This window comes from Sinocyclocheilus anshuiensis, unplaced genomic scaffold, assembly GCF_001515605.1.
Source record: "Sinocyclocheilus anshuiensis isolate Anshui unplaced genomic scaffold, SAMN03320099.WGS_v1.1 scaffold758, whole genome shotgun sequence".
In the NCBI taxonomy this organism is placed as follows: domain Eukaryota; kingdom Metazoa; phylum Chordata; class Actinopteri; order Cypriniformes; family Cyprinidae; genus Sinocyclocheilus; species Sinocyclocheilus anshuiensis.
The window spans coordinates 1,371,582-1,387,728 of NW_015548126.1; the positions used below are offsets into that span (position 1 = coordinate 1,371,582).

Consider the following 16,147-nt stretch of genomic DNA (forward strand, 5'->3'; position numbering starts at 1 on the left):
GGGGACGCTCATCTTAATGAGAGGGAAACTCAAGCAGATGTTTGCTTGATAAGATCAGATGTGGAGATATGAATAGAAGGTCAATTATGAATTGTAGGTGGAGATTCTTCAGTGGGAAACTCTCATACTTGCTTTTGGTACTTTTTTTCAGGTCAGTCTTTCTAGCATGATTTGCCAGAGTCTCTCTGTTTTCATTTGTTGGGTAGGGGGAAAAGACCGCTGTGCAATGAGATGCATGTGTTTACAACAGGTGAAGGAGTCGGTAAGAAAGAGAAAAAGATAAAGGAAGCAAGATTGAGATCCGACTTTGGGAGCATCGTATTCTCTTCAGTATTCCATCTGTGGAAGAAAAACGGTGAGGTGATATTCTGTATGAGGTTAGCCACAATGATTATGAAATGCCCCGTGCTTTCCCCACCATTGTGTTGTGCACCTGGTACAATCAAGATCCAAACCAAGTTAAAACTGTGGATACATTAGTAGACTGCAGTTGCCTACAACATAGGCAGCTGCCGCTGCAATAGAACCCCAAAAGTGACTGATTTGTTGCTCTCCACATGCACTTTTAAACATAAAAGTTCTTTATTGGCATATATGGTTACATGAAGAACCGTTAACATCCATGGAACCTTTCCATTGCCCAAAAAACCTCTTTATAGTGAAAAAAGGTTATTTTGATTATATAAAATGTTCTACACCCTAAGAGGTTCTTTAGGGAACCCATAATGGTTTTTCTATGGCATCACTGTGAAAACCCCCAATTGGGATCTTTATTTTTAAGAGTGTAGACTGACAATGCAATGTAAATTATACAGTGTAAATCAGGAGGCCACATAATTAAGAAGTCTTTTGATGCCTTAATATTAGTAACCATAACTAATATCATCAGGTTTTGGAGCAAAGCACGTGAGAAGATAAGCCTCCTAGCATGAACTTCTCTAAACATGTGTGAAACTTGCATAACATGGAATAACAAGTCATGGAAAACCTATACATATCAAGGAATTTTACAATGCCCCAAGCCTGGAATAGGCTTTCCTGGGACAGGTGTTCTAAAAATAATTCCCAAAAGTCATGGAAAATAGTCTATATGTTTGTATGTTGACATACATCTGTTTATTCTTGTCTGCAAGCCTTAATGATGCCTGATTTGTAAGTAAATCATTGTTTAGAGTCATTTCTTTTTGATAAATCATTCAAACAAACTCACAAATCATTTGATTGATTCATAAGCAAATCAATATTAAAATGTTTTTAAAGTATCTTACACAATAACCAAAAATATCTGGAAAGGTCAAGATGTGTGGGAACAATGACTACTGGAATTATTTGCATACTGTTTACTACACTTTTACCATATTGATATTGGACTCAAAGGCACCTATGTTTGTTTGTAGGCTAACTCATTTACATTTTTAGGGAACATGTTTTATGGAATAAACAGCCACTTGTGTCACAGTTTCTAACAGTTTTTTCCCAGCAACCGTCTTCAAGCTGACTTGGATCCTATTTCTGGTGAGACTAAATAAATAATTCACAATGTATTTTATTCTATTACATTAAATATTTTTAAAATGGAATCTGCCCCATGATAAGATCAGATCAATGTGCTACAAGCAGAAGTCTTACTTGTGAATTCTTATTTGTCACACTGCAGTACGATTGATGTAGATCTGGACTGTGGAGTTTTCTGTACCTGTTGGTGACCTGTGGGAGTGAGAAATTGCTTCATAACTGTCAACTCACTGTAATTTTTGCTATAAAAAGAAAGTTGCAATGTTTCCATGTACAGTATCTCTGCATGCAAGCAAGATGGCATTAACGAGATGGCAAGATGGCATGCAAGATGGCATTAACCACATTATGCAAGGTCAGGGTTTTTTTCTACATACCATACATTGATATACATCACGCTTGAACGGATCTTCTCATCAGTTGACGCCTCTGCACTGTTCCACAGGGCCACTTCCCCTTCTCATGCTCCCAATTTGGCCCACCTTCGTTCATCTTTTTCCATTTTCCATTGCCCCCTCACTGTACTTATATGTCAATAATTAATATGCTGCGTCACTGTTTTTTCTTTGCATAACATAATCAGTCAGTGCTATTTATCACAACTATAGAAACGCATACATATTTAGTGAAAGTTATCCTGACTTTTAATTGCTAAGTCAATGTTCAAACAGCTGTTTCATTTAAAGCCACAAAAAAATCAACCTGTAATCTAAGCTATCAGGAGTGTTTTGTATATTATTTTCACAAAATAATTATTACAGAAATAAAAAAAAAAGATTTGCTGCCTTTGCTCTATCATCTGTGTTGATTTCAGTGTTGACATTACAATGCTGACTGTCCAAACTATAACCACATATGTGCAGATTTTGTTATATAAAAAGGATATAAGAGAAGTAATGACTACTGAGAGCAGAAACATTATGCATGACTGTCTCTTTCCAACCATGAAATAAATACATAACATAAACGGAAACTGTGGTCTTTGACTGTTCCACAGACCACTGCTGAAGGGGAAATCTGGTGTATCAGTAAATGGCACACTAATATTTACTGTATCTACCCTGTTGAAAAAAACAGCATATGCTGGTTAGGTATGTTTTGAAGCATGGCTGCTGGTTTAAACTGGTCCTTAGCTGGTCATGAGCTGGTTTAAGCTGGTCATGTGCTGGTGCTAAGCTGGTCCTGAGCAGGAGCTATATGCTTAGCACCAGCTAAGGACCAGCTCAAACCAGCAGCCATGCTTCAAAACATACCTAACCAGCATATGCTGGTTTTTTTCAACAGGGTATATGGATAGTAGTCTATGCTAATTATTTATGCATAACCAAAGGCAAACTAAACATATAAGAAATGTGAAATCCATTAAGACTTTTGTGTTTCAATAGCTAAATCTCATGATAGCACAGTCTAGCTCTAGGCCTGTTTGTGTTAACAATGAGTGTAAAAATGCTATTTTATTTTTCCATTAAGATGTATTATTATTACTTTTAATATTGAATTAATTAATAACTCACATGCCAAATTAATAATTTATGAATTTTAAACGTACAGTTCTTTACAAAATAACTTCTTTACAGAGTTTATGAGAACGCCGTGACGTCACCGTATACTTCCTTGTGCTTGTCGCGCAGCACCGGCTAGCATGATAGCGCGATGCTGTTAGCTTCGCTACATCGATGTATTAACTAGTCGATTTTATACAAACAAGCACAAATTACAGCCATACTGTTAGTAAACTCAGAAAGCATAGTGTATATGCAAAACAACGAATTTCAACCAGGAATATCCGCGTCTCGAGGTAGGACAAACATAGGAGAGTTAACATGGTCGCACAGCTCGAGTTTACTTTAATTTGTCTGTTTATTTCTATTTGTTGTTTAGTTTATCAATGACAATCAGTCGAAATGCGTGAAGACGTAATGTATTTTTAATAAATGGACATATGTTATCTTAAAAACACTATATAAACGCTTGTTTGTTTGATGGACATTTAGCAGCAAGTGACTGTTAGCAGGTTGTTTGTAGCAGGTGTTCTAGACCGTTTCAGTAGGCTGTATTTACAGTTAAATAGCTTTCAATGTCTAAAAGCATATGTTTCTAGAATATGCTTCTAGTAAATCAAGAAACTTCTGGAAAGGTGGGGTGTGCGTGACAGCTGGGTATCAGTTGTGGCCTGTGTGTAATGTAACACTTTTCCTTCGCCGTTTGTTATAGGATTTTACATGTTCAGAGGTAGACAGCAGGTTCTTTTTTTAACTTTCTGCCAGGTTATCATTGTTTTCTAGCATAATACAGACAGTATGGAAGAACATTCAAACAATAACATAGAGGTGACTGTGAAAACCCTGGACTCCCAGAGCAGGAGTTACACAGTTCAGGCACAGGTAAGCTGGATTTTTCGTATTATTCTCATTGTTACATATCTTTTATAATGATGACTTGGCATTCTGCATTTAACCACAATTTAAGGTGAAGAACATGTCTTGTGACTGCGGATAAAGACAGAAGTCCACTGTCTGCCAATTGTCTTTTGAATTTGACAGCTTCTCGTTTTGCTTCTTAGATGACCATAAAAGAGTTCAAGGAGCACATATCACCATCTGTTGGAATTCCTGTTGACAAACAAAGACTCATTTATCAGGGCAGAGTACTTCAGGATGAGAAAACCCTAACAGAGTACAGTGAGTTGATTTGCATAAAAACAGCAGTTTCCAAATCCTTCGAGGGAACTCCATTTTTGACATTTTGTGTATACGATTCCATATAAAGCAAATTCTGTTGAATTGCAAAGTGAAACTACACCTTTTTTTTTTCCGGTCAACTCAGCATGCGCTTTTGAATAATATTCCCTTTGCAGTCTTGTGACTCTTCTGTACTTGTCCCTGTTCATCCATCTCTGTCTAGATGTGGAGGGAAAAGTAATTCACCTGGTAGAGCGGGCCCCACCGCAGACCACCCAACAGGGCTCCGGCTCGGGTGGCGTACCAGGGCCCTCTGGGGCAACACAGGGAGGAAATCAGAACCCAAACTCAACCAGTAGCTCTCAAGAGACCCCTCTTGGGCCTACGTATGACCGCAATGCCAACAGCTATGTTATGCTGGGTACTTTTAATGTTCCGGTTAACATTATGGACCCTCAGCAAATTCAGGTAGATTCTTTTTTATACTCCGTATCACTTGTATTATTTGATTTTTGTTCTTTTTGCTTAATGTGTTCTTATTCCTCAGATGTCCATTCAGCAGATGATGACAGGCCTGGGAGACAGTGCGAGAAATCCACGTGTCAGTACCAGCACGGGGGTGAGGACCATTGTGAACTAAAGAGAGGCCTTTTGTTGTGTTGGAAATTGCATGCAAAAATAAATAAATTCATACTTTTATTCAACAAAGATGCATTAAGTTGATCAAAAATAAGGGTAAAACATTTACAGGTGCATCTCAATAAATTAGAATGTCATGGAAAAGTTCATTTATTTCAGTAATTCAACTCAAATTGTGAAACTCGTGTATTAAATAAATCTAAAAAAATTATAGATAGAATGTTGCTCTTTTGAATTTTGTGTTCATCAGATATTCCTGAAAAAATAAATGCATCACAGTTTCCACAAAACTATTAAGCAGCAAAGCTTAAGAAATGTTTCTTTAACACAAAATTAGCATATTAGAATGATTTCTGAAGGATCATGTGACTGAAGACTGGAGTAATTCAGCTTTGCTGTTTGCTATCACAGTCAACAACATGTTAAATATTAATATATTTATTAAAAAAACAGCCAGCCTTGGCTAGCATAAGCATATATATTGTATGTGTTTGTTGATCAACCTCTTGGTTGTTTTAAAATGTGCTTTATAAATAAAGAATATATATATAATATATATATAAACACACACACACACAACTAATTTACTGAAATACAATAATGCCATATAATTCTTTCTTCCAGACCAATGGCTCTGTGAATGTTCAGATAGATTTGGACCAGTCATTGCAAAGTGAGCCCAGACTGCGGCTGTTATTGGCTGAGAACTTGCTGAGAGACACCAATGCTGTGATCCAGAGACTGGAGGTAAGCTATATTCCTGAGAATTGCCTTGCTTGGCTTATTGCATACTGTGGAATCAGGAAGAAATGCATGTGCATTGCTTATTGATTGTTTGATTATTCCCTCATCTCTTCTTTCGTAGGGGCAGCCCGAGGATGGCTCAGCATCTCAGGAGGACTCTGCACCTCCACCCACCTCCTCCACTTCCACTGCATCTCCTACTGTACAGCCCATGGACACTTCTCCTCCGTCCAGTACCCCACCATCCTCTTCCTCCTCCACCCAGACTGAGGGTACTCCACCCCCTCCAGCAGGCCTCAGGTAGGATCAGTTCAGTCATAATTATAATTTTAATTATTTGCTTAATAATATAATAAATCCTGATTTATTAATATGAGCATGAGTATGTGACGAAATATTCATTTTTGGATTAACTGTTCCTTAAACGGTTTTGTTTTGCTAAGCATTTTTTGCTCCTATCGAAACATGCTTTTAATTAAATTGAAGTTGATGGAAGTTATGAGTCAAAAATGTAAGTCAAGAAGTTAAAGGAATCTTGCATACAGCAGTTATAATGTCACTCTGTCACTATTTTAGTCATTATTTATTCTTGTTAATAAGTTATTTAAACACAGTGGGACATTTTGGGGGGGTGTTTTTTAATAGGTCAAGGAATGTCCACTTGAACAGTTTATTGTTGATTTACTCTAAATCTGGTAAACTTCTTCCTCTTACCATGTTAAGGCTTTGGTATTGTGAGTAGAAAATCTGGTGGTTCCTAAAATATGTTATTGGGAGAATTACAGCCTGGTAATTATGATACATGTGACAATATTTATCTGGTCTTACCTCTATGATAATTCAATAAGAAAATCCACATGAAAAAAGGAAATGTACAATTTTTTGGGGGGTTAAATCTGTAATGTTTCTTAAACTATGACTGTGTACCAAATTTGCTAAATCCATTTGAATCACCAGTGAATTGCCACATAGAAAAGATAGATAAAAGATAGAAAGATAGATTCTGTTTCTTTCTGAAGGAATGACTAACAAATTGGAAAAGAATTGTGAGTTTCTGTCTTTAAGTTTCATAAACACCTGACAACAATGTTCCTTTTGTCTAATTTTACCTTTTGGTTTGGCCCCATAATGAAATTTGTGGGAAATGTACAGACACTTTAAAATCAACCGCCTACAACGTGAGGTGAAACAGAGAGAGTTCTTAAAACTGGGAGATTGAGGTTTGCTGTTGAAGGAGTAGGCATGAATTCAGTTCAGTCTACCTTAGAGATTGTTGACATTTGACATCAGGTTAAGAAATGTAGGTTTGCCGCCTTGATTAACCTCACTAAGTTAGGAAACTAACATCTTGCTGTATATAATTCTATTTAGTAAACAATTTATATAAAACAATTATATCTACACTACAATCTGAAAATTTGGGGTCACAAATATTTTTTTTAAATAGTTTTGAAGAAGTCTCTTATGCTCATAAAGGTTGCATTTAATCAAACACAAAGACTCTGAAAACAGTAACACTGTGAAATATTATTACAATTTAAAAACTGTTTTCTACTTGAATATATTTTAACATGCAATTTATTCCTGTGATGCAAAGCTGAATTTTCAGCAGCCATTACTTCAGTCTTCAGTGTCACATGATCTTTCAGAAATCATTCTAATATGCTGATTTGGTGCTCAAGAAACATTTCTTATTATTATCAATTTTGAAAACAGTTTTAGGATTTTTTTTTTATGAATAGAATATACAAAAGAACAGCATTCATTTGAAATAATGTTTTTGTAATAACATGACAATGCTGAATAAAAGTATTAATTAAAAAAAAGTTGTACTGACCCCATACTTTTGAATGGTAATATAAATATACTATTATGCATGGTAAGTTATTATAAGCTAGCTTACTCTTAAATAACTATGCAATATCCTTGAACAAGTTTTTTTAAGTAACCTAAAATTCCATAAAAGTCTCTGTTCATGTTTCCTCCCTTAGTAAAACAATGATTTTATTGTCCATTTGAGACATTGACTCCAAAGCATGTGATCAGTGTGGTTTTCAAAAACCAGAGTAGATGATACAATGCTTGAAATTAATTTGCTGTGTATCCAAAAAAAAAGGAGAAGGTCCTGCGTGACTGAAACATTTGTTGTAGATTTTAAATGCATTGAGCACTTTAGTTTGCACATTTTTTGCATTTTGTAACAATAAAAGAATATTGCTAGCATCTCGCCATGTAATCCTTTCTTGTATACACAGCAAATTAATTACTAGTATTGAGTTTTTTACTCTTTTTGGAAGAATTTATGACCTGAAATCATGTTACACCATGTGGATTGAAAAGAGTGCAGGATCCTCAATTTTTTTTATAGTTGATGTAATATAATACAGAATAACACTCCACACAGATGATGAGTCACATTTTCTTTGTTTCATGTGCAGTTAATCAACGCAGATGCAAACCATCAGTGGGAGTTTAGCTGTAATAGGATGTGTCTGCTTAGCCACTGAAAAGCGAAGCTCCCACTACTCCTGTATCCTACTCAGTTTTAAAAGTCAGACAAACCACCATTCTTACCACTAGTGACTTGCTTTTGAAGTGTCAAACTAAAGGTTATGTTTAGTGTAAGCTGCCTTGTTTTGTTGACTAAGCAGAGTCTGTTTTGTTTAATTTATTCACTATATACTTAACCATACTCTACTTCACTTGCTCTTACACAGTAATCTATAAACCGAGTAGCAGTTTGTGTAAGCCTTTGTTTTCCTCCGCTATAAGTGTATTAAAGTCATGCCCTGATGTTCAATGTTTAATGCAAATTGCATATAGAAACATTGATTTATGATTATCCTGTTGCTGCCTTTCCATCAGCCACCCAAGCCCAGCTGAGATGGTGGAGATGTTAACGGAGCTGAGGAGAGTCGAGGAGAGACTCCAGCCCTTCATTCAGAGAGCTCACCTCATTCTAGAGGCGGCCACAACTGCAGACTACAACAACAATGTAAGAAGCCCACTCATCATAAATGTTTTCCTCTATGTAGAGCTCAGGCGCCGTAATTACTTTGATGTGAATGAAAATGAATTTTGGAAGTGAGGCCACGATAAGTCATTCAGCCAGCATAATATAAAAATACATCTTTTCACATTTTCAGTAGACAATGAAAAATTAGATGTAAAAATTTGATTAGCGATGCAGTCATATATCAATATTTAGTGATTGATTGATTGTGTGTTGTTTCACACGGTACTGCATTAACAGCTTAGATCCCGTAGCTTAGAATTAATACCTCAATTCAGAAATATGACAGTAGGTTGATTAATTGGTGTTTGTGCATCATTTCAGTGAATAGGTTAAATATTATATCTGTTGTTTTTTTCTTTTTGAACAACAGACCCAAGAGAGGGATGAGGACCAACGCATTCTCAACCTCGTGGGGGAGGCCCTTCGTCTCTTGGGAAACGCCCTGGTCGCCCTGAGCGACTTACGGTGTAACCTCCTGAGCAACCCTCCTCGACACCTGCACGTTATCCGCCCCATGTCTCACTACACCTCCTCTGTGCTGACTCCAGCGGGCGTGCATCACCTACCAGTGCAGGTAAGGATGTGGTCTGTGAGACTCGTGCAGTGGGAAACATGTACTGCATAACCCTGAAAGTGAAAGTTTTGAAGAGCACTTCATAGATGAGTACTGAGGTGTTTTTGGTAGAAGTACATTTTCCAGAGTTACCGGAAATACTGAGACACAAGGTCTATAATAGTAATTTGTTGAAGTAGGCCTAATTAAAACATGTCAATTAACTTTTAACATTCTGCAGTTGAATCTTGGAACTACTGTGACTATGTCAGCCAATGACAGACCAGCAGCTGATGATCTACCTCAGTCTACTGGCCAATCAGATCAGCAAGGCCAGGGACTAACGCCTGCTGCTCAGCCTGGTCCAGCCAATCAGCAGAGCGCACAGCCAGGGCCCAGAGTCATCCGGATCAGTCATCAAACCATGGAGCCTGTAGTGATGATGCAGATGAACATTGATGGTGGGTTTCTTTTGTATGTGTGTGTAAGTGGTGTAACCATTTTTTCCTTACTTGAATTTAAATGAATTGTTTAATGTTTCAGATTCTGGCAATGCTACACAGGCAAATGGACAACAGAATGCTGCTGGCACTGGACAGCCTGGTTAGTCTTTAAATTGTCTTTAAAAAGAATACAGTTATATTTATATACATGATGATAATAACGTGTTCAGATTTTGTGTGATCCGCATCTGCACCGTATGTAATGCACATGTTTGCATGTTGCAGGTGCCCCCCCTACTGTTCAGATTCCAGGTCTACCTCCAGAATTCATGCAAGCCATTGTGCATCAAGTCACTCAGCAAGCCATGGTCATGGCAAACGCTGCCTCTACTGGCCAGCAGGGGCAACAGACCACACCACCTGCAGCAAACGTTGGCTCTGGCTCCAATCCAGCCCCTGTGCCCCCCTACCCACCTCAGGCCAGAGTAGTTTTCACCAGACCCTCCTTTACTCACAGGATGGCCAGCCCTACTTTTACCACAAGGGGGGCCACTATTAACCTCAGAGCAGCTGTGCCACCGATGATGGGCCAACAGCCGGGACAGGTGAATAAAATTCCCATGATATTTCCGGAATATAGAGGTGTAAATTCTAGACAGGAATGAATGTGTTCCACCACATGAATCGATGTATTATGAATTTAATTTTGAAGTGGTTTTGATTACAGTTTTGAATGAACTCTATATGATGCCAAGCCTACATATTTCCGCTAAAATCTCAATTAAAAGATTCCGCTATTGTATTCTCCCATTGCAGACTGTGGTAGTAGTTTCTGTCATATTTTTTGTAATGAATTTTTGTAAGCCTGCAATGTGCTGCACCGGAAGTTGCAGTTTGCTAAATTCAGAAGCAGTCATGCATTATTTTCAATTTTTATAGAAGTCCTAGCTCAGACTTGTTCATTGTGTGTTGGCTTTATACGGATGTGTGTGTTTCCTCTCAGGCTGGACACTTCCCTCCTGCTGCTCTGAATCAGATGGTTGGTGGACTGGTCAGCCAGCTTTTTTCAGGGGCTGCAGGGCAGATGGGTACAGTTGCATAAAAAACTTGAATTTATAATAATACATACACTGCTTAGTTTAAATTCTATAACATATAATGAGTGCTGAGTATTTTATTTGATAACTGACAAGTGGATCAACTCAAATGAGATCATAGTCCTCTTGATGTACCTGATATTCTCTCAAGACTGAAAATGTTTTATGTAATACTGATGTAAAATGCCTCTTTATTAGGGCATAGTATAATATATTTTACTGTTCTCTGTATCCACAGCCAGTCAAACCACCACTTCCTCCTCACAAACATTCACCTTCTCCACGTCCACTTCTACAAGCACTCCATCCACCACCACGACCACCACAAGTGGTTCTGGGTCCACACAGTCTAATAGTACCAATACCAACACTCCTCAACCTGGATCTGCACCGCCACCTCCTCAGGAGAATCCTTTAGGGGGAAACCTTGAGCAGTTGTTGGGGTCTCTACTGGGAGGAGCTGTTGCCACAGGCGGCCAGGGCCCTTCTATAACAGTCACCATGCCTGGGGTCCCTACCTTCATACAGGGGGTCACAGACTTCATGCAGGTGAATAGTCTCCTTTGGCTATATAGACTTTTTTCCAGATTTTATTATTACAATACTCATCATCATTTTCAAACATTGATGCCATAGATACCATGACAAACTTCCATTTTTGTCCATTTATCTTGAGCAACATATCCTGAGGCTTTTTCCCCATTTTTGGATCTCGACAGCTCCTGTTCACTTGCCAGAACACTAGATTTCTGCCTTTTTCTCACTGGTTTTTGTAATGCATGCTAGTGTGTATAAGACAGTTTTATGCATCTCTGTCATCAGGCTTCCCAAACACTTTTCTCTCAGCCTCCTGCGGGACAGCCTCCCACCTCGACCCCTACTGCTCCCACTGCCACACCAAACGCAGCCAGTGCTCCTGGGGCCGCCACAGCCGGTGAAGGTCTGAACCCTGAGCTCTTCACTGGGATAGTGCAGGGTGTCCTGTCCACCATGATGGGCTCTCTGGGAACCCCTCAAAACGAAACCGAGAGCATCGCACAGTTCATCCAGAGGCTCTCCCAAACTAGTAACATCTTCACCCCTGGTACTGGAGATGCTATGGGTGAGCTCTTTGGGGTTAATGCATTTCCTTAGTTCATTTCTTTTTTTTTATCCAAGCAGAATGAGGAAAACTAAAGAACATGTGTATGTGTTTAGGTTTCTTCGGTGATCTACTGGCTTTGGTCTGTCAGAACTTCTCCATGGTGGACATGGTGTTGTTGCTTCATGGGCAACACCAGCCACTTGGTCGTATCCAGCCCCAACTCGCTCAGTTCTTCACTGAGCATTTCCTGCAAGGCCGTGAACCCACGGAGGCCAACATCACTGTAAGTTGTCTTTAGCAGTGTCAAGTGCCCCGATTCTTAATGCTGGTCTTGGAATACCCCCAAAAACTGCCCGTCTTCTATGCCTCCCTAATCAAATACACCTGATTAGACTCAACAGGTCATGTAATGGGTTCGTTACATAAGGGAAACATCTAAAATGTGACTGCAGTCTAAAATATTTACAATGACAAATAACAACTGTGTTGGAGTGCCCTAAATATCCTGAATATCCCATGGTTTTGCTTTGACTAAATTGAAATTCAAAACAGGAAGTCACTGTAGTTTGGTTGCTTTGAAAGTGATTTGCCATTTGCCTTGTCTGTTTTTACAAGTTACTAACCCTGACAGGATAATACAACTTCAACATAAACACACAGATTAATGTAAATGCGATAAAGCGTAATTGAATATTTACGTAATTGAATGCGACATACAGGATGTTATCACTGACAGCAGTCAAGGAATGTACACGCATCATTATTTGAAACTATTTGTAAACAATCTTGTATCACATTCCATTTCTTACTTTACACTTAAGTTTCTGAGGAGTTTTTGCAGTTGTTTGATTCTGCATATTTGTCCTCTCCTGTACACTTTGTTTTTGTTTTCTCTGGTCTGATTCTTCAGTTTTCCCTATTTTCTGTTTCTCTTTTCATGTCTTATTTTTTCTTTCTGTTTTTATAGGCAGCTGCTGATGACTTAATTGCTGAACTTGAGGAGTACATCACAGAAAGTTTTGTAAGAATCCCTGGATTCTTTCTTGAAAACTAACTATGAAAAGCTCTGTGACACTGGCAATTACTACACAAAATAAATTCCACTGATCTCTCAGTTTGTAACAAGTACTGTAAATGTGAAGTGGACATCTATACACTATATACAAGCTATATTTATTTTTTTAGAAAGAAATTAATTCAACAAGGTTGCCTTAAATTGATCAAAAATAACAGTAAAGACTTTTATAATGTTACAAAATATTTTTATTTCCACAAAATATTGTTTTCAGCATTTGGTAATAATACGAAGAAATGCTTCTTGATCACCAAATCAGCATATTAGAATGATTTCTGAAGGATCATGTGACACTTCAAGACTGGAGTAATGGCTGCTCAAAATCACAGGAATTTAATTACATTTTGAATATTTTAAAATAAAAAGCAGTTATAGTAACTGCTTTCAGGGTTATGTTGAATAACTTGAATAACACATTTGTATGGGGCAATTAATGTATAAAGCATTTTAAGAAAATTCAAGCTGAATTTTAAACTCAGGAATGTGTTGTGCCTAGACTTCCATTATTAGTGAATTACTGCAAACACAGTATATGATTTTATATGATATGAAGTCAAAGCATGCCAAAGATGATGTTGCTTAGCTTAAAGAAAATGAAAACAAGCTTTCCACTCAATGGAACGGATGCAAATTTGAGGTGTATGATTCCTGTCCATCCCATCTAGTCAACCGTCGCAGTCCGAGATGGGGTAGATATCACCCAGACGAACCGGGCTTTTCTCAGACAACAACTTGTAGGCATTGCCACCCACATTCTGCATTGCACCGGTACATGCATTCACCAAATATTAGCTTATTATTAGCTTGCAGTTTCATTCTTTTATCATGTCCAAGGGCTCTGTAGGAATGCAGAAACTAAATTTCCACACAAAAACATATGAAATACATTAAATGTGTGTTTTGTTTCTTCAGATCCAATGTTTGAACCACATTAAATGTGTTTTTTTTCCTTCAGATCAAACGTTTGGACCTCGGCTCCTGCAGCTGTGTAACCGTGCTCTCTTTGAGTGTCTTGCACTCAACCTCTACTGTCTAAACAGAGAACAAAGTGCCCTTACTGCCGTCATCAACCACCGCATTGTTAGTACCCAAAACAACTGACATCTGACTCCTACAACCCTTTTCGTCTTGGTTATTCTTTTATTGTTCATCCTACACCTGCTCACTGTAAATAAAATTGTGGAGGAGACATTTCCATGTTGGTGGGGGATTGCGTTGATGAAGGAAACTTAGCAATTAATGATAAAGGTGTTAGGGGTTAGACACATCAAAACAGGATTTCACGGTCATGGAAAACCTGAAAATGTTAGGGGATATTAAAATAGTTATTAAAATGTAATGTAAAATTAAATGTACATATTTTTTAAAAATAAAATTTACTTTTTTGTTAGGAAAGTATATGTATGTTCAAGTACACTCAGTGAATCCCTAACGTGAATTTACATGTCGCCTCTCTATTAGAGGACAATGTCAGCTGAGGTCAACCCTAGCCTGGTGAACTGGTTAACCAGTATGATGACCATGAGGCTGCAAGTGATACTGGAGCACATCCCCATCACAGAGGAACAGATCACTCAATACGTCATCCACACACAGGTAGATTCCACCAGTTATGAAGGTTGGTTAGTGTGTAGTGCTGGATGTTCGCATAGTCAAGATGGTCTTGGTTAACATACTGTGAACATTGTTTAGTTTGAATGTGGCCTGCTCATTCTATTTAGTCATTAAAGGGATAGTTGACCCCAAAATTTTAATTGCCCCAAGATTGCCCTCTCCCTCAAGCCATCGTAGGTGTATGTGACTTTCTTTTTTCAGACGAATACAATTGGAGTTATTAAAAAATGTCCTGGCTGTTCCAAGCTTTATAATGGCAGAGAGATGGTGTTGAGATTTTGAAGTCCAATAGAGTGCATCCATCCATCATAAAAAGTAGTCGACACGGCTCCAGGGGGTTAATAAAGGCCTTCTGAAGCGAACCGATTCGTTTGTGTAAGAAAAATTCTGGAGTCGTTTGTAAGAAAGTTTTACTTCCGCATCTGAAAAACAGCAAACCGAAAGTGACGTAACGGGAGGGAGTGCGGTCAATTTAAACAATAGGAAAACAATGGATCGCAATGGCAGTTCAGATGCTAAGGAAATTGTAATGTTTATTCATACGTGTATGACGGACCACAACAATAAAACCACACAATAAAACAGCCATACAATTATGAGCCTTTTATGAGAGAGAATCGTATATATATATATATATATATATTTTTTATTATTGTGAAGTAAAAGGGACGAATAGTGATTCTCTCTCTTTGCGCAGACACAAAGACCTCTTAGCAAAGTTAATTTGTAGTCGAGTTTGTGGTCACCAGGATCAATGGCACGGATACTATGACGATGCTAAAAATAACATTATTTTCTGTGTTTGGTGTAATCCAATGTGTTTATGCAGTTTAAGGTACAAAAACACATTATTTTCCACATACCGTACATTATTGTTGCTCCTCTCTGCACTGCCTTTCTGAAACGCGTCGATTTTTACAAAGCTCATTGTTCTAAAAAGCACGGTGTGCTATGGTTGGTCAGCTATCCAGTGCGTTGTGATTGGCCGAATACCTCAAGTGTGTGACAGAAATGTTATGCCCCTTACCATATTTGGACTCCACGACATGGCGGCGATGGCGACAATACTACAGCGAGAATAAAAGTTACGCAAAGTTTCTTTGCATATACATTTGGGCAGTGTTATGCAAATCTTCCAACACAGTGACGTAGATTCGTGGGGGCGTGTTTGAATGAGGCGTTTTAGGTAGGCGTGGTTGAGTCTTAACTTTTAGAAAGAATATCTCTTTGGCTTTGAGACTTTAATCTTTGTGACTTTACGGATCTTATCTATTCACGAACAGCTTGTTACACTCCAAAGAGAAAGGAAAACATAATCGCGTCATATGACCCCTTTAATTATTATTAGAAGAATAAGCCTGGACTGCCCCTGCTCTCCTGGCCACTTACGGCGCTTTTCCACTGCGTGGTACAACTTGGCTCGGCACGGCTCAGTACAGTACGACACGTACGGCTCGGCTTGGTTTGCGTTTCCACTGCAGTTCAGTACCGCTTTAGAGGGGGCGGGATTATTCACATGTCGTTATAGTTGCGCCGCCTCTATTGCCGCGACTCCTGAAAAACGTTTTCATTCCGTGTCGCCCCATCAAGCTCGCTGGATCCGCTCCTCTGCTATCAACGAAAGGAACGTCTGTACTTCCTCAACAGACAACGAAACAGCCACTTTTTGGTTGTTAAAAAAGGTGT

General features: G+C 38.4%; 1 protein-coding gene across 4 annotated transcripts in view; it reads left to right on the forward strand.

The window, feature by feature from the left end:
* Nucleotides 1–3,118: 3,118 nt before the first annotated feature.
* LOC107704762 (large proline-rich protein BAG6-like) overlaps nt 3,119–16,147 on the forward strand; it is a 16,464-nt gene continuing 3,435 nt past the window's right edge. Inside the window, exons 1-20 of one of the 4 annotated variants that reach the window (XM_016507765.1) lie at nt 3,119–3,313; nt 3,783–3,899; nt 4,079–4,196; nt 4,420–4,664; nt 4,744–4,815; nt 5,460–5,582; nt 5,701–5,879; nt 8,445–8,574; nt 8,966–9,169; nt 9,390–9,609; nt 9,692–9,751; nt 9,877–10,196; nt 10,595–10,679; nt 10,927–11,237; nt 11,511–11,790; nt 11,886–12,055; nt 12,740–12,793; nt 13,513–13,615; nt 13,803–13,927; nt 14,309–14,443. In XM_016507765.1, the coding sequence (XP_016363251.1) occupies nt 3,816–3,899; nt 4,079–4,196; nt 4,420–4,664; nt 4,744–4,815; nt 5,460–5,582; nt 5,701–5,879; nt 8,445–8,574; nt 8,966–9,169; nt 9,390–9,609; nt 9,692–9,751; nt 9,877–10,196; nt 10,595–10,679; nt 10,927–11,237; nt 11,511–11,790; nt 11,886–12,055; nt 12,740–12,793; nt 13,513–13,615; nt 13,803–13,927; nt 14,309–14,443 (3,018 nt within the window). In that variant the 5' untranslated portion in view covers nt 3,119–3,313; nt 3,783–3,815. Of the gene's footprint in view, nt 3,314–3,341; nt 3,691–3,782; nt 3,900–4,078; nt 4,197–4,419; nt 4,665–4,743; nt 4,816–5,459; nt 5,583–5,700; nt 5,880–8,444; nt 8,575–8,965; nt 9,170–9,389; nt 9,610–9,691; nt 9,752–9,876; nt 10,197–10,594; nt 10,680–10,926; nt 11,238–11,510; nt 11,791–11,885; nt 12,056–12,739; nt 12,794–13,512; nt 13,616–13,802; nt 13,928–14,308; nt 14,444–16,147 lie in introns of those variants that run through there. The other 3 variants (XM_016507764.1, XM_016507762.1, XM_016507763.1) reach the window with 3 other exon arrangements.